Source organism: Triturus cristatus, chromosome 6 (assembly GCF_964204655.1).
Source record: "Triturus cristatus chromosome 6, aTriCri1.1, whole genome shotgun sequence".
Lineage (NCBI taxonomy): Eukaryota > Metazoa > Chordata > Amphibia > Caudata > Salamandridae > Triturus > Triturus cristatus.
The window spans coordinates 1,013,755,867-1,013,778,793 of NC_140589.1; the positions used below are offsets into that span (position 1 = coordinate 1,013,755,867).

The following is a 22,927-nucleotide window of genomic DNA, read 5'->3' on the forward strand; positions in this document are numbered from 1 at the left end:
CAAAAAGGAATGGGAATATGATAAATGGGAGAAACTCAAAATTACTCTGGCACGAGGAGACTCCCGCTTATTTTGGCGGCTTGTGAACACAGGTTCAGAATTGCTGATCAGTGCAACTGAGCCGAACATTTCCGCCGCCGCATGGGACAACCATTTTAAAGCTTTATATAGTGCACTTGATGATCCCCGACCTAACCCCATTACCTTCGACACAAACAAACCGAGCAGTCTCTCATTTACATTAACAGAGGTACAAGATGTGATAGGTAGGCTACCCTCAGGTAAGGCCCCAGGCCTAGACGGCCTTCCTGGAGATTTATTTAAACATGAACCCGCTGTATGGGCCCCTTACTTATTAATTCTTTTTAATTCTATTCTAGATGGAATGGAGGTTCCATACACATGGCTGGGTGCTGAGATAGTACCAATACATAAAAAGGGCTCCCCCCTACTCCCCTCCAATTACAGACCCATCAGTCTGATTGACGTTCCCCAAAAACTGTTTAGCAGACTGCTATTAAATCGCTTACAGGTCTGGATGGATGAACAGGAGATACTGAGCCCGTATCAAGCTGGGTTCAGAGAGGGGGTCTCCACCACCGATCAGATCTTCCGTTTTAACTTGTTATACTGGAAGACTGTATTAATTGAGGGCGGTACTCTGTATAGCGTCTTTGTCGACTTAAGAGCGGCGTTTGACTTGGTACCTAGAGACAAGTTATGGTTAGTTTTAAAAGATCTAGATGCTCCGGCCGATATCACATCTATGCTAATGAGATTGCACCAGGGCAATTTTGCTAGGGTAAGGTGTGGTAGAGGGGGAGCCCTTTCCGATAGCTTCCCCGTAGACACGGGGATCAGACAGGGATGTGTCCTTGCACCAACCCTGTTCTGCCTCTTCGTCAATGGGGTTATAGATTTTCTGCTAGGGCTAAGTGACATTGATGCACCCAGGTTGAATGGCAGCAGGGTGCCCGCCATTATGTTTGCGGATGACACCCTGCTGCTTTCTAAATCCCCTATGGGCCTCCAGAGGGTGTTGGACGGTTTCATAAACTTTTGTGAGGGCCGCGGATTGGAAATCAACGCGACTAAAACCAAGTTCATGATTTTCAACCCGCTACCCTCATCCCGTCCAAGCCCCTTGATAGGGTCCGTTAGATTGGAACGGGTCTCATCCTTTGAATACCTGGGGGTAACCCTTACCCAATCTATGTCCTGGGACTCTCATATAAACAAGGCGAACTTGAAACTTGTGCAACGCACGGGTGGCATATGCAGGATGATGTCTGGGTCAACATACAAACCCCTCGGCCCTCCCCTTCACATCTATAAAACTCAGGCTAGAGGGGCAGTAATATATGGGGGTGAGATATGGGGGACACATACCCTGCAAGAAATTACAGATTAGCGAAAATAACTTTATTAGACAACTGGCTGCACTCCCGACTAGCACCCCACTCCTACCGTTCAGATTTGACCTTGGTATTAGACCAATTTCCGAGGAGTTGGGTCTAAAACCCCTGACTTTTTGGCGCAGATTATGGAGCTCACCTGATCTGGCCAGCTATAGAGCCGAACTGGCAGAAATTCTGCGCCTTCCCAAACTGTTACAAATACCTTGGTTTAAATATATCAAGCATAGTTTTGATATGCTGGGGAGGCCGGATCTGTGGTCAAATCCGGAGAATGCTTGCTGCAGGATATCCCGTAGTACCCTATCAAAGGTGTATTATGATTACAAGCTACAGGTTGCAACTGAGTCCCTGTGCCAGGAATCCCTTTCTAATCAGTTTCTTACTATTAAAGATCATTATCATCTGGAAATAGTCCTTGACGATATAGCTCCCCAATTAACAAGGAAGCTTTTTATGCAGTGGCGCTACGGTACACTTCCCCTGAGGGCACATGTTGCACACTGGTCTGAAACACACCCTACAGTGAATTGCCCAAACTGTCCATCTAGGCGAGAAGATGATATACATGTTATTTTTTTCTGCCCTGCATATAATACACCCCGAAAATACTGGCTTACCCCACTCCTTAGAAATTTGGGTTTTAGGGAACATTACCCTGCTTACAGAGTCCTAAAGTCAGACATATCCGCACCAACTGTATTTGCCGTTGCCAAATTTTTAACGACGATGTGGTTCATTCGAAACCGATTAATGAAAGCCACTAGTACCATCTGTTAAATAATTTATGTTTGTCTAAAAATGTTTTACTGGATTTAATGTGTTGATTTTCATCTAATCTTACTCTTTTATTGTAAATATGGTGAAATGCTATTGCTTTTATGGTCCGTAGTGACCGAAATAAAGATTATGATTATGATGATGATGATGATGGTAGCTACTAATGGGATACCCGGGGTATAAAAATATTGCGAAACAATTGTTTAAAGGAGTTTGCTGATGAATTGATGGTTGCCCATTATTATCTGGCAATGTTTATACAACTCTTTCCACCTCTTTACATGGGAAATTGTGGTTCATTTTGGTTTACTAGACAACCCCATTAATTGATAATTGGTTTTGTAATCTACTGTTGCTATATATCTCACATGAGGTGATCTAGCATCCTCTTGCCCTCGTATTAAGTAGTTTGTAATTGGACAACACCTCGGGGAGAGTGCTTAAGGAGCATTCTCTCACCACGTCTACAAAAAGCTGCATCTTACCAAGAATGAAAGAAAGTCTAGTTTCAATGTATTTTAGACTTGTTGACATTTTAAAGGTTTTATAGATATTTTTGATTGTAGTGCCCTAATTTTTGTAGCTTTACTTTATTGGGTATATTCCTTCTAAGTGTGACGACAAATGAGAACATGAAAGCGCACAAGTCCATCCTTAGATGTTCACCGTCTATAAAAAAAAATTAGTATAGTTAGCCTCACAGCTTATTATACAATAAAACACAACAGCAGTTTAAAGTCTGTTTAAAAATAGTTTCTGCCATAAAACGTTTATGTTGGCAGTCACAATCTGTTATTGTGAGAGGAGGTAAAACAAAATTTAGGGTCTGCGCTTAACATACTACCACATTTCATATAAACAGACTTTAAAAGTATTTAGAATAACCAAACCTTAACGAAGAGCTGACAAATAGTATATGCCCTAAATCGTATACCAGTCCCTTATACTGAGACATATGCTCTCACTATAACTTATTCCTCCCAGTCTCTAGTGCAATATATTTAAGGGAGGACATTTGCTGCAAATTCACAAAGTGGTTTTGTGTTGTATTAAATTGATCAAGCATGGTTGACTTTGCTTGATCATTGCGCATTTCCCTATAAAGCTTTGGTCTTTGAAAGCTAGCTGTGCAGTATTTTTTGTCTTATATAAAACTAGAACTCTCCACAGCGTCCTTGATAGCTAGGGTGTGGTTTATAGTGGTCAGTGTAAATTAGTCACATTCCTTGTGACTTAGACATGCAAATGATTGATTCATATCTTTTTGGAGAATATGACTTGCTGTTGTATTGGTCCTAATTTCTCTTTGAGTGAATTCTTGCTAGGGGTTAATTGGTGCAACATACATAAGATGAGTTCTTCTTAGCATTACCCCTAAAGCTCAGGCATCTACGTTAATTAACCTAGCCTCAAGCTGTCTCTCTTCAACCAAGTGTGACTTGCGTACTGAGGGGATAATTTAAAAAACCTCCACTCGATTATTTTTAAATAATCCAATTTTCCATGTAAAGCACAATCTGCCCCATATAGTAATGTCAGGGGAATTTTAGATGCGTATAGTTGGAATAGATGAGCAAAATGTCCTTTTCATTTGTTATTACATAAGTTGTGGAGTCCAGCTATTTCCTAATCGTCGACAAGGTGAATACATACATTTATTCTTGTTTTTTTATTCGTCCATATAGGTATTATTTACCAAATATCATTAGAAGAATCTAAATTCTTAGAAATATATATAGATTAATTGCTGCACCAGGTTGCGGAATGCTAGGCCAGCAATAAGCAAATTGATGATTAGGAACACGCAAAACTACAGAGCTCATGATTCCACATTGTTACATCATGCCAAGCTAGGACATTCACTACATTTATGCTCCCACTATGAGCATGATAAGAGTAGAAGGTACACTCAGAAATTAAACTTAGAAAGCATAATGAAGGGACTCAAAATTTTCTAATTACAAGCAACCCAATTGCACTTGCACACAGGACAGTCGCTCGATAACTTTATCACATTTCCATACACATGCCATGCTCATTGAGCAATCCATGTTTACAGAAAGGGGAATTCCCACAAAATGACACTATATGTACATGGGAACAGATCTTGGCTGTGAGAGTGGCTTTTCGGCATAGAATGCAAAATTGCAGCAGTTAGAAGGGGATTAAATTTGCTTGACCAGGACTCACTGTTGATACAGTCCAAGAGCAAGAATCCAACTTTAGTTTGTTTTTATTCTTGACATAGGAATAGATAAATCCAGGTGAAACAAGAGATCCGCTAATATACCATCTCCGTAACTGTGATACAGTAGTAAGAATAGTTAGTTGAGTGGAATGTAGCACATAAAATGAGCACGGTGCATGTTCTCAGCTTGTGTGAACATGTGTGGGGTGTATTTCAAGATGGATAAATACTTAAGGGGTTCAATCTCATGGGGGTCTGAATGCAACTCCTTTTGCACAAGAAATGTATTGTTAACGGATATTTTCTGACTCTTAAGAGCTTTTTTACAATACTTCCTCTCAGGAATTGCAGAATAGACCAGATGGAATACAGAAAACAGGTCACATTTCTTTTGCTGCTCTTGCGCCTAACGCAACATAAAAGGGATAGGTCAAGGCAGAGGAGTTTGTGGGGTGTATAGTGCCCATAAGAAAGCCAGCATTGAAATAGAGACAGAAACATATTGTACAATCATCATCAGCAACAGCTGTCATAATAAGCAAAGCATATATTTTCTTTTTAATATTATCGCATAGTTTACGTATAATCAGAAAAATATTTGGATTAATTCTTTTAACCGCAGTTTCCTTTCTCCCATCGCAGGGCCATGAAATGACGAGCATTGGTCTCCTGCTGGGAGTTTCTGCTGCCAAATTAGGAACAATGGATATTTCTGTCACCAGACTACTTAGCATCCACATTCCTGCCCTTTTGCCACCAACTTCAACTGAACTGGATGTGCCTCATAATGTGCAGGTGGCTGCAGTTATCGGAATTGGCTTAGTGTACCAGGGGACTGCACAGAGGCATATTGCTGAGGTTTTATTAGCTGAAATAGGTAAGAGATGAATGGTGCTTGTTCAGTTTATAAACACCTATGAATGCTGTGTCAATCTTGAGTAGAACCACCTTGTAATACTGCAGAAATGTCTACCAGTATAATCTGTTTTCCTGACATTCTGCCTTCTGTTGTGCCAGCTTCAATTTAGCCTGAGCCTTCAGCAGGCTATAGTGATGGAGCTGGCAAGTGTTTGTGAGAGTCAGAATGTTCAATATACATCTAATGCTGAAAAGTGAAAATAATGTAGCCCTGTATTTATTTATTTATTGTTCCCCAGTTTAATATGCTTTTTGTTTGCCACTTGGTTGATGTTCCACCGATCCACCTTTTTGTTAGAACTTCGGAAATGTAATGTCGCCTTTAGTCAGATGGTGCAAGGACTGTACTTGCAACATGTCCTTTTGTACAATTATTACCCATCTGTTTCATTAAATCTTTGAAATTCAATCTTGAAGAAATGTAATTGAGTTGTGTTACTCCATCCACTCCTTGTGCATGTTTAGTTGCATTACAGTTCTTATTCTATTGAGAATATGATTCAACACTCCATATATAGTATGTCAGTAAAGCCCAAATTTAAAGTAAAACTAACTTAAGAGCACATTAGCGAGCTTAGAAGTCCTTTTGCAATCACACGATAATCCAATGCAGAATATACAGAGATAGCCTTTGTATCATAAACTTCTAGACATTCATTAAAACATGATCCAGCGGAAACATGCATCACCACCAGTCATCCATTTCTGGGTTAATAGTCATGTATAATGCTTTGTGATGGGGTGCAGACTCCACATTTCATATTGTCAGCCTTCAGACTGATGCACGTTTCCGTTTAATCCTGAATTACATTGGATATATGAGTCCTGAAGAAGTTCTTATAAAGAAAATGCATTGGCTACAGCAAAAAGTTGGTTCATGTATTAATTAATTTGAAGAAGTTAATTAAAAGCGATCTCTCTTTGTATTCCTCATTGAATCATCATGTGATCACAAAATGACTTCTGAGCGCACTTATATTCTCTTATGTTGGTTTTACTTTACATTAGTGACATACTATATGTAGAATGCTGAACCATATTTTCAGTAGCGTTAAAATAGATAAATGGTTTTGTTTTATTTTGGAGGACGGGGTGATATGTCCCTGATTTTCGTGCACTTTAAAAGGATCGTATGAAATCTTCTTTCTATCTATGATTACTATGATATATGTGTGGCTGATTGCTAGCGCCACTGCCACCAAAATGTGGATTAACAGTCCTTATTCTAACCTGCAACATTTAGTAGTGCTTTAATACTGTAGGCTGTTCTCTTTAGCTTACACACACTCCAAAGGGTCAAGAGAGGTGACTATGAAATCTGTCCTGATCGCTCTATTTGTGAAGTTTCGATGTGACTTGCAGCCTGCTCCTAGAACGCCCTCTTTGCCTCTCTGACTCATGCCAGCTCTCACAGGCCCCATTTTCTCTTCCAATCCTCTGTGTATACATCATCTACCCTCCCAATGCTTGTGCCATCTACTTCTCTTAAGTTTAGATAATCAGGAAACCACACTCACTTCTCTTACTTCACACCACCCAATCGTCCTATCCACTTCTCCTTCCCTACTTCCCTTCTGACCTTCCAGGAATTTTAACTGTTCTCAACTCGACGAACTCCTTTTGAATGTCTCCCTGACATTTGTAAAAGACTACTCTCCTCCAACAGACCTTCACCTAGGTTTCACATTCATCTTTTCCCTCCTTCTTTTCATCTCCCCTGACATTATGTCTACCGTAGCGATCCCCATATTAAAAACCTAATCTGCTGTTCTGACTACACATATTCATGTAACATAGGTCACACAATAGCACTAAAAAGACTACTCTTTGATTCACCAATGCAGTAGTCCAGCATCAGTGCCTCTGCAGCCCCCTCCAATACTACTTCTGATTCACTCATTCAACAAGTGTCATGTTACTGAAGTTAATTACATCTGGCCATCTCTCCCCCATCCTTTTTGACAGTTTTACTGACTTAGAAAATGATTAGCAAAACATGGTTCAGGCACACATGTCAAACCTACGTACCACTTAGACAGCACTTTCCATGCTCTTCAATTACCTTACCATCCAACCATTTTCTGCATTGTGGTGCTCCTCCACCTTTACACCCATCTCTCTCGATGGGTTGTTCTCCCAGAGTGTCATCCTGGCCCCATCATCTTCTCCTTACCCAACAACCCCACCCAAATCCTCTTTTATTTTTCTCACCAACTCACTCCTTCCTCCATGACTGACTTGTACTTCATGGCAATATGCTATTTAATGCTCAGAACCGCTAAGACAGATATCAAATTCCTCCAGTAGTGTAGCAATGATGCCATGGGGCCTGGTGCAAGGAAGGAAAATATCCCCTCTGACTGCGGTTGGAGAAGTAAATATAACAAAAATCAGGGCTCAGTGGGCCCTTCAGGGCCTCAGTACTACTGCACTTGCTGCATCAATTGTAGCTATGGCCCTGTATTCATCCCTAATTCTAGCTTCCGATAAACAATCTCTCCTTCATTGCCGTCCAAGATTCCACTTTTCTCCGTTAATGATCCACAACTTCAGCAATCAATCACTCCAGTCTCCCTCTAACCCCTTTTGACTATTTTTGGTACACCCACAGTGCTCAGGCTTTCCAGATCCCCCATCCCCTCAAGATGACAATCGAGGAGGCTTCCAGAATGGATTCCTATGCAAGTTCCAAACGGCTGTGGCCAGATAAGTCCAGTCAACTGTCAACTTACCTTGATTCTATATTCCTGTGCTCCCCACTTGATAACAAACATGTCACCACCTCTTAATGACAGAGCCCTCATCCTGCCTCTCAGTGTTCAGGTAATATTATGTCCATGCAACATACCATGGGAATAGCCCCTTCTTCCCCCAATAAAACGTATAATCTCCATAATAGAACTGTTATACCACATACTTCAGTTCACAGAACTTCCTATTTTGTGTATCCTCTGCAGCCACCACACATTCAAACAGTATGATCACTCTCTGCTGTCTAAAGTAAAAGTTTGAGGCATGTGAGCTGTAGATCACATGCTATGTATAGATCGCAATCTAGTGTTGGGTCCGGATGTTTGCACTTTGTTTTTGTTCGAAGAAGTCTTTCCAGTCACGAGGTAGGTGATGCCTCCTTTCGGTGACAGTGTGCTTGGGCATCAACTCCATCCTTAGATTGTTTTTTTCCGCCATCGGGATCGGATGTGCATCTCTGCGCTCAGGTTCGGCACCGCTTTTGGACCCCTTCGACGCGCAATCCACTACCCTTGACGGTATTGTTATCGATCGCGGTTCCCCATTCGACACATATCTTCTCACCTCGGAAAACCTTAGATCGGGAAACTCGTGGCAGGCTGTCGGGCCTACCCGTCCCGACCACGCTAGCGGTTGATAGAACAGACTCCCTTCAAGTTCTGTCCTGGGTGTCGTGCTAAATTTCCACGCACCGACTTGCACGAAGTGTGCAAACTCTGCTTGTTCCCGGAACACGATGAGAAAGACTGCGACGCGTGTCGATCGTTTCGATCGAAAAAGACACTTCGTGATCGTAGGACTCGACACCACAAAATGCAACATCAGAGCAGGTCCGCACCGGACATCTTCGGCGAAGATTCCAACACAGAACATCAAGCTCAAGGAGCTGAGGAGGAAGAACATATCTCCGTGGCCGAAGCCGACTCTGACATGGAAGAAGAGGAGCGGGTTACTCCGGGTCAGCCTACCGTGAGTAAAGATACCACTTTCTGCCCTCAAAAACCAAAGCAAAGGCTCCAGTCCCTCCTCTGTCTTCAGGACAAGGTCGGCACCGACAAAAAGTTTCCGATGCCCCACCCATGGGCCCGGCTACAAAACAGAAAGAGAAGCCTTCCGGCTCGGGCTCGTGTCGACTCCACTCTGGCACAGAACCAACACCTTCGGCGCCAAAACCCAGGTTCAAACATGTGTTGGTCACAATACCACCGTTGCCGAAGAATCCACCTTCAACATCGAAAGGCTTGGAGACTAAATCTTTCACGCCGAAAAAGGCAACTAAGGAGAAAGACACTCCGTGTAAAGAACCTCGGCCTGATGCCCCGCCTTCGGATCTGAAGCAGAAAAAACTTGTGATCAACCCTGAAACAGGACAGATTCATGCCACTCTTCCAAAAAAACCGGAAGATAGACCTACCTGAGAACTACCACATTCCTCTAGAAAGGAAGAGTGTGGGTACTAACCCTTCTCCCCCTTACATTCCACCTCTTTCTCCCACTAATCCCAATTTGCTTATCACACTATCAAATTCACCACCACTTTCACCTGACCCACAGGATGAAAGGGATAGGGATGGGGATCAGGATAGACCACAGGACACTGACGCTTGGGAGGATTATCATACTGACCCAAACACAGACAATTACCCTGATTTGTATCCCTCCAGACTCTCCCCACCTGACGACAACATTGGGTACATTGAAATCCTTAACAGGGCTGCTCAATATCATGGAGTGGAGTTCCATAAAAAGCCTTTAGAAGAGGATTTCCTCTTTGAAATGCTTACTTATTCCCAAAGAGTTACTCATACCTAACCAATGGTCAAAGGCATGCTAAAACACACGGATGAAGTATTTAAAGACCCTGTAAGCACCAGATTAATTACATCTAGGTGGACAAAAAATATAAACCAGCACCCACAGACCCTGTTTACATTAGAGGCCAGCTGCCTTTAAACTCTCTTGTAGTCTCCAACGCTCGCAAAAGAGCTAACTCGCAAACCACAGGTGTGGCTCCTCCTCCTGATAAGGAGTCGAAGCTTATTGATGCCTCGGACAAAAGAGGGCTTCACAGGCGCATTGCCAATGCTCAAGCTCTGTTGGCTCGTTATGATAGGGCTCATTACGATGAGTTAGAAAAACCTCATACAATATTTACCTGATGAACACAAATCTAAGGCTAATGACCTTATCCAAGAAGGTAAACTTATCACCAATACATCCATCAGGTGTGCCCTAGACGCAGCAGACACAACAGCTCGTACAGTGAACACCAGTGTACTCTTACGCAGGCATGCTTGGTTGAGAATATCAGGCTTCAAGCCGGAGGTGCAAACCTCCATCCGTAACCAACCATTCGACAAGGAGCATCTCTTTGGTCCGGCGATTGATACTTCGCTGGAAAAGATGAAAAAGGACACTGAGGTCGCAAAGTCCATGGGGGCTTTACAATTACCTGCCACTATTTATTTATTCATTTGTAGAGCGCCTGGTTACACCGACGGTGTGTCCCTGAGCTAGTACATCGGATCTGAAGAGGTGTTGCTATCATCTGCTTATCCTACCAGGATGCATAGACTCCCTGGTGTAGTCATTATTCCGTTTTAGCAAACAACCAGGTCTTTAGTTGTGTGCAGAATCTACTTTCACATGGCTTTGTTCTTAGGGCCATCGGTAGGGTGTTCCATGTTTTTGCTGAAAGGTATCTGAAGGAGCGTGCCCCCATTCTTGCTCTATATATTCTTGGTACCGTCACCAGTGCTTTCCCCATGGATCTTAAACTCCGTCCCGGGATGTATTGGGTTAGCAGTGGTTGAAGGTATTTCGGGCCGCCTTAAACATGACTCTCTTTTCTACTGGCAGCCAGTGCAGTCCTATCAGGGCTTTCTTGGTGTTAGCTCTTCTCGGCAGACTAAGCACCAATCAAGCCGCCGCGTTTTGCACCCTCTGTAGTTTGGACAGTCCTTTTTTTGTGGCGCCAAGATATAGAACATTCCCATAATACAATTGGGAGGTTATTACCGCATGTACTATTGTTTTCCTGGCCTTGGATGGTAGAAGATCAAGGATCTTCCTCAGGATTTTCATGGCCCCATAGCATTTACCCGCTACCTTCCGAATCTGGCTGTCGAATGTCACTTTGGCATCAAACCATATTCCTAGGTGTCTTACTTCTGCTTTTGGGGTGGGTAGTTGGCCTAGTGACTCAGGCCACCACGCAGATGGCCATATGGTTGGTACCTTGCCCACAACCATTACCTCCGTTTTACTCCCGTTTAGTTTGAGGCAATGGCTCAACATCCAGTCTGCCACCTCTTCTAAACATTTGGAAAAGTGGATTGCTCCCTGATCCTCGTTTTGAGACAGCAGCACAATTAGCTGTGTGTCCTCCACGTAGGAAACGATCGACACTTTATGTTGCTCCACTCGTTCAGCCAGTGGTCCCACATAGAGATTGAATAGAGCGGGACTCAAATTTGAACCTTGTGGGACCCCTTGGGACAAGGGAATACTCTCCGATAGGTGTGTCTTTTGTGCCACTTCGCCTGATGCCACAAGCTTCAAGTCTTTGGAAGAGTAGCTTGTGTGATATGATGTAAAACGCCGCACTGAGATCCAACAGGATCAGTGCGGCCGTTTGTCCTTCAGCTGCATGCTTTCTCGATGCTTCTGTGGCCAGGAGTAGTGCCGACTCCGTCGAGTGGGCCATTCTGAAACCTGACTGAGAGGGGTGTAATAGGTCATTCATATTGATGTGGTCTTCCAGTTGTTTATTAGTTATTTTCTCAGCAATTTTTGCTACAAATGGTAATAGTGAGATCGGGCGTACATTTTCTAACAGTGTGTTCTCGATTGATGGTTTCTTTTTCAGTGGTCTGACAATAGCCTGTTTCCATTACTATCTCTGGTCGTGCTGGGTCTAAGAGGGAGCCAGACTTTATTCCTTTTGATGTGGCTTTAAGTTCTACTAGTTCCTGGATCTTAAATTCATCCAGGGTCACGCCTGCGAAATTTGTTTGGCTTACACAAGTTAGGCTAGTCCCCTGTCTCGCTTCCACCGGGAATGTGTCATAGATCTTTTTCACCTTCTCGGCAAAAAATTCTGCCACCTTATTACAGCTGTCTACAGAGGCAGTTGTGTCATTACTCTCTTTGTATGTTTTGAGAGATTTCAGTATGGTGAACATTTCTTTGGTGGCGTTACTGCTCTTTCAATTCTTTCCATATAAAATATACATCTGGATTTCTTAATTAGTGAATGACATAGTTTTAGTTCATTTTTGTAATTTTCTTTGGCCCTACTACAATATTCCTTCCTCCATATTCGTTCAAGATTTATACCCATTTTTTTGGCCGTTATCAGTTCATCATTAAACCATGGCGCTGTTGCACTCTGTCTCTTAGGAGTCCTAGTGCTCCATGGCGCTATCTCATCTAGTACCTCTGTAATCCATGGTTCCAGTTAGTTATTAGCTAGGTTTATATCTTCATCTAGTATGAGGTTTTTCTCCATCAGTGCCTGTGTAAAAGAAGCGGAATTGAAATTGTTCCACTTCCTAGTAGTAATTTTCTTCGTTGGTTGTTGTGACTTTTTTCTGTGAGAAGGTACTCTGAATGGAACTAGGTAGTGATCTGACCAGGGAATTGGCCATGGTGCTCCCACCTCTATCTCTATAAAATTGGAGAAAATTGGACCTATGATGTGGCCCTTTTGGTGCGTTTGAGTCTCTACTTTTTGTATCAGATTTAGTGTCAGTAAGTCCTTGCACAGTCCTTGCACATTGCGCAGGTTCTGCTTGTTATCGAAGTGTATATTCAGATCACCCAGCACCAGAAATGTTTTATATCGGAGAGCTCGGTGCACTACTTTCTCTTCCAGACTCGCCATAAATTGCGTTACTGGGCTTGGTGGTCGGTAGATTAACAAACCAGCTATGGTGGTATCTTCTGCTGCTGATAGGGTTAATAAAAACGCCTCACAGTTTTCTAGGTCGGCTTGTTTAATCTCACATTTCATTGTGGATTTATGAATTCTAGCGATACCGCCGCCTATTTGGCCTTCCCGATCTTGTCTTGTTAACATATACTCGCTTGGGATCGCATCCAAGACATCTGGTGTGGAGCTCTCGTTGAGCCAGGTCTCGGTCAGGAATAAGGGTTCCTTTCGCTACTCCTTTTATAGAGGTGGGGTGATTTCAGAGGAGGTTTTAGAGGAAATAATGGTCAGGAAAGAAGCAGAGGTAACTCCACATGCACTTCCCCCGCAAACAAACAGTGACATCCCTCCGCTATCCCCTGATCATTCCACCCCTGTCGGGGGACGTCTCTCTCAATTCCTACCTGTCTGGAATTCAATCACCTCAGACAAGTCAGTACTATGAATTATCCAATATGGTTACTGCCTGGAGCTCACAGACAATCCCCCAAATATTCTTCCAAGATCACATGCAATGTCACCAGAGCATCTAACCCTTCTAAAGCAAGAGGTTCACTTTCTCTTGGAAAAACACGCTATAGAACCAGTCCCATTACAATACCAGGGGACCGGGGTATACTCCCTGTAATTTTTAATTTCCAAAAAGGACGGCTCTCTCAGACTTATACTAGACCTCAGAGAACTAAATCTGTATATTCAGTAGGACCACTTTCACATGGTCACACTCTGACAGGTGCTCCCACTCCTTCAGCAAGGTGACTTTCTGTCCACCCTGGACTTAAAGGATACTCACTTCCATATTCCAATTCACCCTGCTCACCGAAAATATCTCTAGTTTGTGGTGGACGGCCAACATTATCAATTTAAAATTCTCCCATTCGGAGTAACTACAGCACCCAGGGCCTTCACTAAATGCCTGCCAGTAGTCACAGCTCATCTAAGAAGACAGCACATTCACATCTTCCCTTACCTACACGATTGGCTAATAAAAGCCAACTTGCATCAAAGCTGTCTACGTCACACTTGAAAAATAGTCCAACTGCTTCTCCACCTTGGGTTCACTGTAAACCTCACCAAATCTCATCTCCAACTGTCCAACACAAAAGTGTTTCTAGGAGTCACAATAGACACTCAAAGCTTTAGCGTGTCCCAACCCAGTCATTATCCGCAACATGCAGACTGATATCTCAGTTTCAGCCTCAATACTCATTACCCGCTTGTGTGTTCGTACAATTGCTAGGAATGATGGTGACTTGCATTTTTATCGTTTCTTACACAAGACTCCAAATGCATCCCCTACAGGAATGCTTAGCACTTCAGTGGAACCAGGCTCAAGGTCAGTTATCAGATCTAGTGTAGGTGGATAGCCGCACCCATCACTCTCTGTAGTGGTGGAACATTCAAAATCTTTCCAAGGGGTGGCCATTCCTCGACCATTCCTCGACCCGGTTCCACAGATGGTGCTAACAGGAGACGCATCGCTCACTGGTTGGGGAGCTCACCTTTAAAAACATACCATTCAGGGCATGTGGACTCTGCAACAAAAACAACTCCACATAAACCATCTAAACCTACTAGCAATTTTTCAAGCATTGAAAGCATTTCAACTTTATCTAGCAGGCAAAGCTGTCCTAATTCGTACAGACAACCTGACTGCAATGTACTACATAAAAAACACAGGGGGGGTGCACTCTCTCCAACTAGCCCAGAGTATCTGGAGATGGGCCATACCTCACAAAATATATCTCCTTGTAGAACAACTTCCAGGAATAAACAACCAAATTGCAGATCTGCTCTGTCGTCAACAACAACAGATCCACAAATGGGAACTTCACCCTCAGGTTCTCCTCCCTTTCTTCCAAATTTGGGGCTTTCCAGAGATAGATCTGTTGGCCACCCACCTAACGCAAAATGTCCAACTTTGCATCCAGGTATCCACACCCATTGGCCAAAGGCAATGCACTATGGATGAACTGGTCAGAGATATTTGCTGACACTTTTCCGCCTCTCCCACTCATTCTATTAGTGGTTCAAAAGCTCAGACAGCAGTCCCTGACACTAATCCTAGTTGCTACCACATGGGCCCATCAACCCTGGCTCGCAACCCTGTTGGAGTTATCTGTAGTTCCTCACCAAAAACTACATCTCACTCCCAATCTTCTCACTCAGAGCCATGGAGTAAAAAGCAAAGTGGGAGCCGTTTGTGAATCAAATCCAATAGGTCGCACCCTGCTCGTCACACCAGCAAGTTGCCCCAAGGAACTGTGGTCAATGTAGTGGCGACGGCGAGTACGCCTGTGCCACAGTGTTTACAAAAAAGTATGTGTCGCATTAGCCATCCCTGGACACGTGTTTCGAGGTAGTTGCCTCTCGTCAGCAGGGAGCAGGTAAGTGTATAGGGGTGCCGCGTGGACTGCCAAAAAGTAATTAAAATAGGTAGAGTACCTCTCATGGCGCGCAGGTGCAGGTCCAAGGCTCGTCAGCCCGATAGCTCAAGGGAGCTGTAATAAATCCAATCCAATTGGCCGCACCCTGCTCATCACACCAGCAAGTTGCCCCAAGGAACTGTGGTCAATGTAGTGGTGACGGCGAGTACGCCTGTGCCACAGTGTTTACAAAAAAGTATGTGTCGCATTAGCCATCCCTGGACACGTGTTTCGAGGTAGTTGCCTCTCGTCAGCAGGGAGCAGGTAAGTGTATAGGGGTGCCGCGTGGACTGCCAAAAAGTAATTAAAATAGGTAGAGTACCTCTCATGGCGCGCAGGTGCAGGTCCAAGGCTCGTCAGCCCGATAGCTCAAGGGAGCTGTAATAAATCCAATCCAATAGGCCGCACCCTGCTCGTCACACCAGCAAGTTGCCCCAAGGAACTGTGGTCAATGTAGTGGTGACGGCGAGTACGCCTGTGCCACAGTGTTTACAAAAAAGTATGTGTCGCATTAGCCATCCCTGGACACGTGTTTCGAGGTAGTTGCCTCTCGTCAGCAGGGAGCAGGTAAGTGTATAGGGGTGCCGCGTGGACTGCCAAAAAGTAATTAAAACAGGTAGAGTACCTCTCATGGCACGCAGGTGCAGGTCCAAGGCTCATCAGCCCGTTAGCTCAAGGGAGCCGTAATAAATTCACTGTAAACCTCACCAAATCTCATCTCCAACTGTCCAACACAAAAGTGTTTCTAGGAGCCACAATAGACACTCAAAGCTTTAGCGTGTCCCAACCCAGTCATTATCTGCAACATGCAGACTGATATCTCAGTTTCAGCCTCAATACTCATTACCCGCTTGTCTGTTCGTACAATTGCTAGGAATGATGGTGTCTTGCATTTTTATCATTTCTTACACAAGACTCCAAATGCATCCCCTACAGGAATGCTTAGCACTTCAGTGGAACCAGGCTCAAGGTCAGTTATCCGATCTAGTGTAGGTGGATAGCCGCACCCATCACTCTCTGTAGTGGTGGAACATTCAAAATCTTTCCAAGGGGTGGCCATTCCTCGACCATTCCTCGACCCGGTTCCACAAATGGTGCTAACAGCAGACGCATCGCTCACTGGTTGGGGAGCTCACCTTTAAAAACATACCATTCAGGGCATGTGGACTCTGCAACAAAAACAACTCCACATAAACCATCTAAACCTACTAGCAATTTTTCAAGCATTGAAAGCATTTCAACTTTATCTAGCAGGCAAAGCTGTCCTAATTCGTACAGACAACCTGACTGCAATGTACTACATAAAAAACACAGGGGGGGTGCACTCTCTCCAACTAGCCCAGAGTATCTGGAGATGGGCCATACCTCACACAATATATCTCCTTGTAGAACAACTTCCAGGAATAAACAACCAAATTGCAGATCTGCTCTGTCGTCAACAACAACAGATCCACAAATGGGAACTTCACCCTCAGGTTCTCCTCCCTTTCTTCCAAATTTGGGGCTTTCCAGAGATAGATCTGTTGGCCACCCACCTAACGCAAAATATCCAAACTTTGCATCCAGGTATCCACACCCATTGTCCATAGGCAATGCACTATGGATGAACTGGTCAGAGATATTTGCTGACACTTTTCCGCCTCTCCCACTCATTCTATTAGTGGTTCAGAAGCTCAGACAGCAGTCCCTGACACTAATCCTAGTTGCTACCTTATGGGCCCATCAACCCTGGCTCGCAACCCTGTTGGAGTTATCTGTAGTTCCTCACCAAAAACTACATCTCACTCCCAATCTTCTCACTCAGAGCCATGGAGTAAAAAGCAAAGTGGGAGCCGTTTGTGATTTACTGTAACTACAATCAAATCAATCTGCTTCATTCCAAAACATCATTTGTTATCTATTACATCTACAGCGTTCCAGTTTAGCATACACATCCATACGCTTACATCTTGCTGCAATAGCTGCATATCTGCAAAACAGACAGCATTTGTCTCTTTTTAGAGTAATTGCTATTAAAGCATTTATGGTAGGACTTAAGAGTCATTCCCCCCAGACTTCTACCTGCTCCTGTGTGGAATCTCAACATTGTTCTTAGAAGACTCATCGGTCCACCTTTTGAGCCATTGGACAAATGTGATCTACAATTTCTCATTTGGAAGGTAGCCTTCCTCATAGCCATCACATCTCTAAGAAGAGTGGGTGAGCTTCAGGCACACCAACTATAGAAGAGCCATGTTTACAAATACACCAAAACAAAATGGTTCTTAGGACCAACCCCAAATTTTTACCTAAAGTCGATTCTGTCTTTCATATCAACCAATCTGTTTAGTTGCCTGTGTTCTAACCTCAACCAGATTCGGTGGCAGAACAGGCTCTTCACACATTAGATGTAAACAGAGCATTACTATACTACATTGAAAGAACAAAACCTTTCAGGAAAACAAAGCAACTTTTTGTTGCTTTTGCTCCACCACATAAAGGCAATCCAATATCTAAATCAGACATTGCACGGTGGATAGTTAAGTGCATTCAAATATGCTACATTAAAGCTAAACGCACATTAACAATTCCCCCTAGAGCGCATTCCACTCGCAAACTAGGAGCCTCTATGGCATTTTTAGGAAATATACCCATAGATGACGTCTGCAAAGCTGCAACATGGTCTGCACCACACACATTTACAAAACACTATTGCATAGATTTGTTAGCTAGACAACAAGCTAGTGTGGGCCAGGCAGTTTTACGTACACTATTTCAGACAGCTACAACAACTACAGGTTAGCCACCGCTATATAGTCTATGCATCATATGTGATCTCACTTACCCTGAACGAAAAATGCTTCTTACCACAGTATGCATCTGTTCTTGGCATGTAGAGCTGTAGAATCTCATGCGCCCGCCCGCCTCCCCGGGAACCTATACCTGTTGCAATACTTTCTTACTTAGATACAATATACATGGACATCTCTCTTTACTACTCTTATTAACTCCATCATCATCCTCTGCGGCAAAACAATCTAAGGATGGAGTCGATGCCCATGCGCACTGTCACCGAAAGTAGGAGTCACCTACCTTGTGACTGGAAAGACTTCTTCGGACAAAAACAAAGTGCAAACATCTGAACCCAACACTAGATGGTGATCTATGCATATCATGAGATTCTACAACTCTACATGCCAAGAACAGATGTATACTGTGGATAGTAGCATTTTCCTTACAGAGCTTTTGTTTCCCGGGTCCATGTGAGTAGCTCATCCAGTTAAGATGTTCTTTTTTCTTTAGCATTCTGGGATTTGTAGTGCCATTTATCCAATAGAAAATCTGAATTACAAGTCCAAGAAAGCAGAGAAAATCATGGACTAGATGAGCTACCCACGCATGGATCTGGGCATCCTGGGTGTTCTGAAATAATCACTGTTACTGCTGGTATTGTTATATGTCCCACTGTCAACCTTTGTACAGCATTTATTGTTGAAATGGTCCGCAAATATAGTACCATAGATATATTATTTCCTTTTATTGACGCACTTTCATATTAAAAAAATAAACTAAACCAACCTGAGAATAAATAAAATGAATCGTAGTACTTCTTTCAGTCAGTGTTTTTCGGATAGTACTGGGCAGTTAGTTGTTTCTTAGTCAAGGAAACGCTGTGAGTGGCCCATAGTCTACCATTGATATAATTCTGCAATGTTACGTTACGTCTGAAGTGGTATTTCCCCTTGCACTTCTTGGAGGTACAGGAATCAAGACGTACAGGAAGCTTGAGGTTTGTTATTTCCCTGTACTACTTCTGACAACTTTTGAAAGTGGGCAAAATATAATCCAGATAGTGGGCATCTCTGGTTCTCATCCTAGGCACATTGGTTACTGTTCCTCCTATTAGTGGTGTATGTTTTCATGGTCCAAACATGATGAGTTACCCACGCACAGCACATAACCCCCAGCAAGAAAGTTTCTCGCTAAGTCTTCTCCCAACTTTTGGGGATTATCACAAATATTTAAATACCTAGTGAGCATTCCTGTAAAGATGATTTTGCCGGAGTAGCTTATAACTGATATTCTAATTCTTTGCCTTTAGTCTAGTTTTGTTTTTACTGTGTGAATACTGTTACTTTGATGCACAGGTTCTTTGGGTGTTTACCCGATATCCTCACTACCATGGGACATGTCATCCACAGTGTTATAGACAGATTGTTTACGTTGTGAAAGCCCTCCCAGAAGGACACTGTCGTAAACACAACTGTTCTCATTTAGTTAGTCTGTTTTCTTTCTATTCCAGCTGTTGACTTTGTTTATCTCAAATGTAAAGTGTGAAGTTGGTAGAGCACACACAAAAATAGTGATATCGTAATGACGTTTAAAAAAAATAAAAAAATTAATGGGCACAGCCATTACAATATGGCCTCTTATTGTATAAACTTATTGTTTACAAAGGTGGATGATTGATGTCAACATGCAGATACAGCAGATGTATTTTATGCCATGTTAGTTTAGTTTTGCAGTAGTCTTAGTGTCTTCAAACCCTGTTTTAGTTTGCAAACTAGGGACAAAATCAGTGACCAAATATAGGATTTGACTATTGATTAGGAGAGGTCTTCATGTTAGAAGTGTTGCCAGAGTTCATACCAGATTGCAGAACCAGGCACTCTCAGTGGGATAGTTGATTCCGTGCAGAAGGTGTAATGGGCAGAACTCTGATAAAGAATAGCTGAACCAGCTATTCAAAGGTATGATGTGCGATCCATCCTGAGAAACTCAAAAGGCAGGTTTAGCATAGCCCTTAGGAATATCTTTAGGATGTTAGGATGTCAAAAACTCGCAATAATCTTTAGAAATGTTTGCATTCTTTGTAGTTACCGTTCATATTTTATTCAATCGTTGTGGTTACCGTTCATATTGTATGCACTAGACTGAGGAATTTAAATAAAAATAAAAAAACATTTTGAATTGCGTGTGGCCATTTCCAAGCGCGGTCTTTAAGTGTGTTATTCATAACGAAAATATTGTTTTGATTGCCACTGTGTCCCTGAACTCATCTAACAGGACTGATAGTAACCAGAAAACACTGCCTGCACAGGGTTGCTGTTCAGGGTTGTGTTAGGGCTGGCGTCCAGCTGGCTTTCTAATTCAGTGTTGGTGCATTGAACTTAGTTTTTGCATTGGGGTTAGAAATCCAACCTTTGTTTTTCTGGGCTCCCACCAATTTTGTATTAACATGTTTCAAACACCGATGCAGGCAGTGAAAGAAATAGATATAGGTATTGCTGTGTGCTGAAAATAGCCTTTATAACATGTCTTTTTAAAATGTATTATTTTAGGACGCCCCCCAGGCCCAGAGATGGAGTACTGCACTGACCGGGAATCCTATTCTCTAGCAGCTGGTCTTTCGTTAGGCATGGTTTGCTTAGGGGTAAGATAGATCTATATATACCTCTCAGTAACTTATACTTTGGCTCCATACTAAAAAAGATCAAAGTTTTGTTTTTCACTAAACCTTGAAAATTGCCTGTATTTAAAATATCTTTTTTTCTTGTGTGATGTTTATAAAAAGTACCTTCTGACAGTGACTTTCAGCTGGAGATTTCTCACCTTTTGAATACTCATCTATGTGTAAGACTGGATACGGAAAATCTTCAGGTTGCGCCTTCGCTTCGACAATGCTCCTAGGTGGATAGGATGTGCATGCGCCTATCTAGGCTCCACCTATACACTCTGACATCAGTTATTTTCTTTCTATGCCAACAAACCTGGAGCTACCCCTTGTTTCATTGAGCTACTTTTACAACAAACTTCTACTGAAAAATCACTGTGCAAGGGAAATATGTCACTTCACAAATATACAGTGTTTAAACCCCGTGGGGAATGTCGCAAACAAATATCTGTGGCTGACCCACATGTTGTTTGCCTGTGGTGCCCAGGGTCAGACGTAGATTCCAAGGCCTGCATTGATTGTGCCTTGATACACCCCAAGGCCATTCGAGACTGGGAGGGAAAGCTCTTCATGGTAAGCACAGCATGACCCTGTGTCAGGATTGTCAAGGTCTAAACATAGGTCTCTGTCATCCTCTCAAGGTCTCTCTTGCGATAGGTCGTCTTCACGATCTATTTCTATATGGAAAGCCATGAAGAAGAGAAAGAAATCCAAGCGGGACTCTGCTCCATCCCTATCTACGGAGAAGTCGCAAGGGTGGCATCGTGCCTCCACGTCGTGCTCTCGAAGTCCCTCTCCTTACGATTCGATTCCAAATGGAATTTCCCAGTTCTCCTACAACACTGCAGCACATCTAGGTCTTTACCGGACACATTCCGCAGCTTTTTTGAACATTATCGCCTCCCTCCAGCATGCTTGCGAGCCCCAAGTAGCCAAGAGGACTCCAAACTAGGCTTCTTCCAGCAGGTCCAACTTTGGCAGCAGTTGGCCCTCTGGATCCGCGCAGGATTCCAAACCGACTTCAGTACCTTTTCCTTTCCGAGTGCCACAACCCACCCCAGGAAGTGATCTGCTGATGCTGGCGCTATCGACTCCTGACAATATCTAACTTATAATGCTGTCTGATGCTGAGGTGCCGCCACCCCAACTTTTACCTTCTCTGGGCTCTCCTTTATCTGAGTTGCAACCTCTTTACCACCCTTCTGATTCAAACACAATGCATCTGCCTTCTGGAAGGGCTGATGTCTTAAGTTGTTCGGCACAGACTATCATAATAAGGGCTATGAAGCTGGGAAAGAAATTGTCCAGCTTTACCTAGAGGACACCTGGTACAAGGACCTTCAGGATGCCAGTGATACGGATACCTCCCTGGATGCTGGCCTAGTTTCCCCACATCACCCTGCCACGGAAGACAGACCCTCTTTTGCAATGGTAATGTGAAGGGCGGTGGAGCTTCTTGATCTTCAACTTCTCACTCAGGAAGTTAAAACCAATGTTCTGATGGAGGTGTTGCAGCAAGGCAAGTCAAGCTGTGAGCCCTTGCGCCCACTCAATAAGGCTTTTACGAATACGTTCCTAGGTACCTGGGCCAAACCTCTTCTCAGGTCCACTTGTGCCTTGCACGACTACTCCCAGGTTTTCTAACCTAGCACCCCACACCGGAGATCTGTATGGTGCAGGCTTTGACCAGTAGAGTAAACCCAAACTCTTCCCCCTAACAGGGAATCAAAGAGGAGATAGACTTTTGGTAAGAAGGTTTTTTCCTTTATAGGTTTACACTTCGCTCAGTGAATGTCAGCTGTTTTTGAGGCAGCTTCATTCATGCCTTTTGGGACTCTTTAATCCAAGTTTTGGCCATGGTCCTGCAAGAAGCCCAAGCCATACTTTCCCAGTACGTGCAAGATGATTCTGACGCTACAGTGTTCCCCATTCTCTGCAGACTGGATGACACTGACTCACTCTGCAGGGCTATTGGCACCATTGTAGCCATTTGCAGGCACACCTGGATGCGGTCCATTGACTTTTTGTAAGGCATCGAACCAGTCTTATTGACATGCCGTTTGATACCCAACGACATTTTGG

General features: G+C 43.4%; 1 protein-coding gene across 1 annotated transcript in view; it reads left to right on the forward strand.

The window, feature by feature from the left end:
• Positions 1-22,927, forward strand: part of ANAPC1 (anaphase promoting complex subunit 1) — a 771,271-nt gene that overhangs the window by 456,532 nt on the left and 291,812 nt on the right. Inside the window, exons 28-29 of the mRNA XM_085611802.1 lie at positions 5,026-5,260; positions 20,733-20,824. Coding sequence (XP_085467928.1) covers positions 5,026-5,260; positions 20,733-20,824 — 327 coding nt within the window. The remainder of the gene's footprint in view (positions 1-5,025; positions 5,261-20,732; positions 20,825-22,927) is intronic.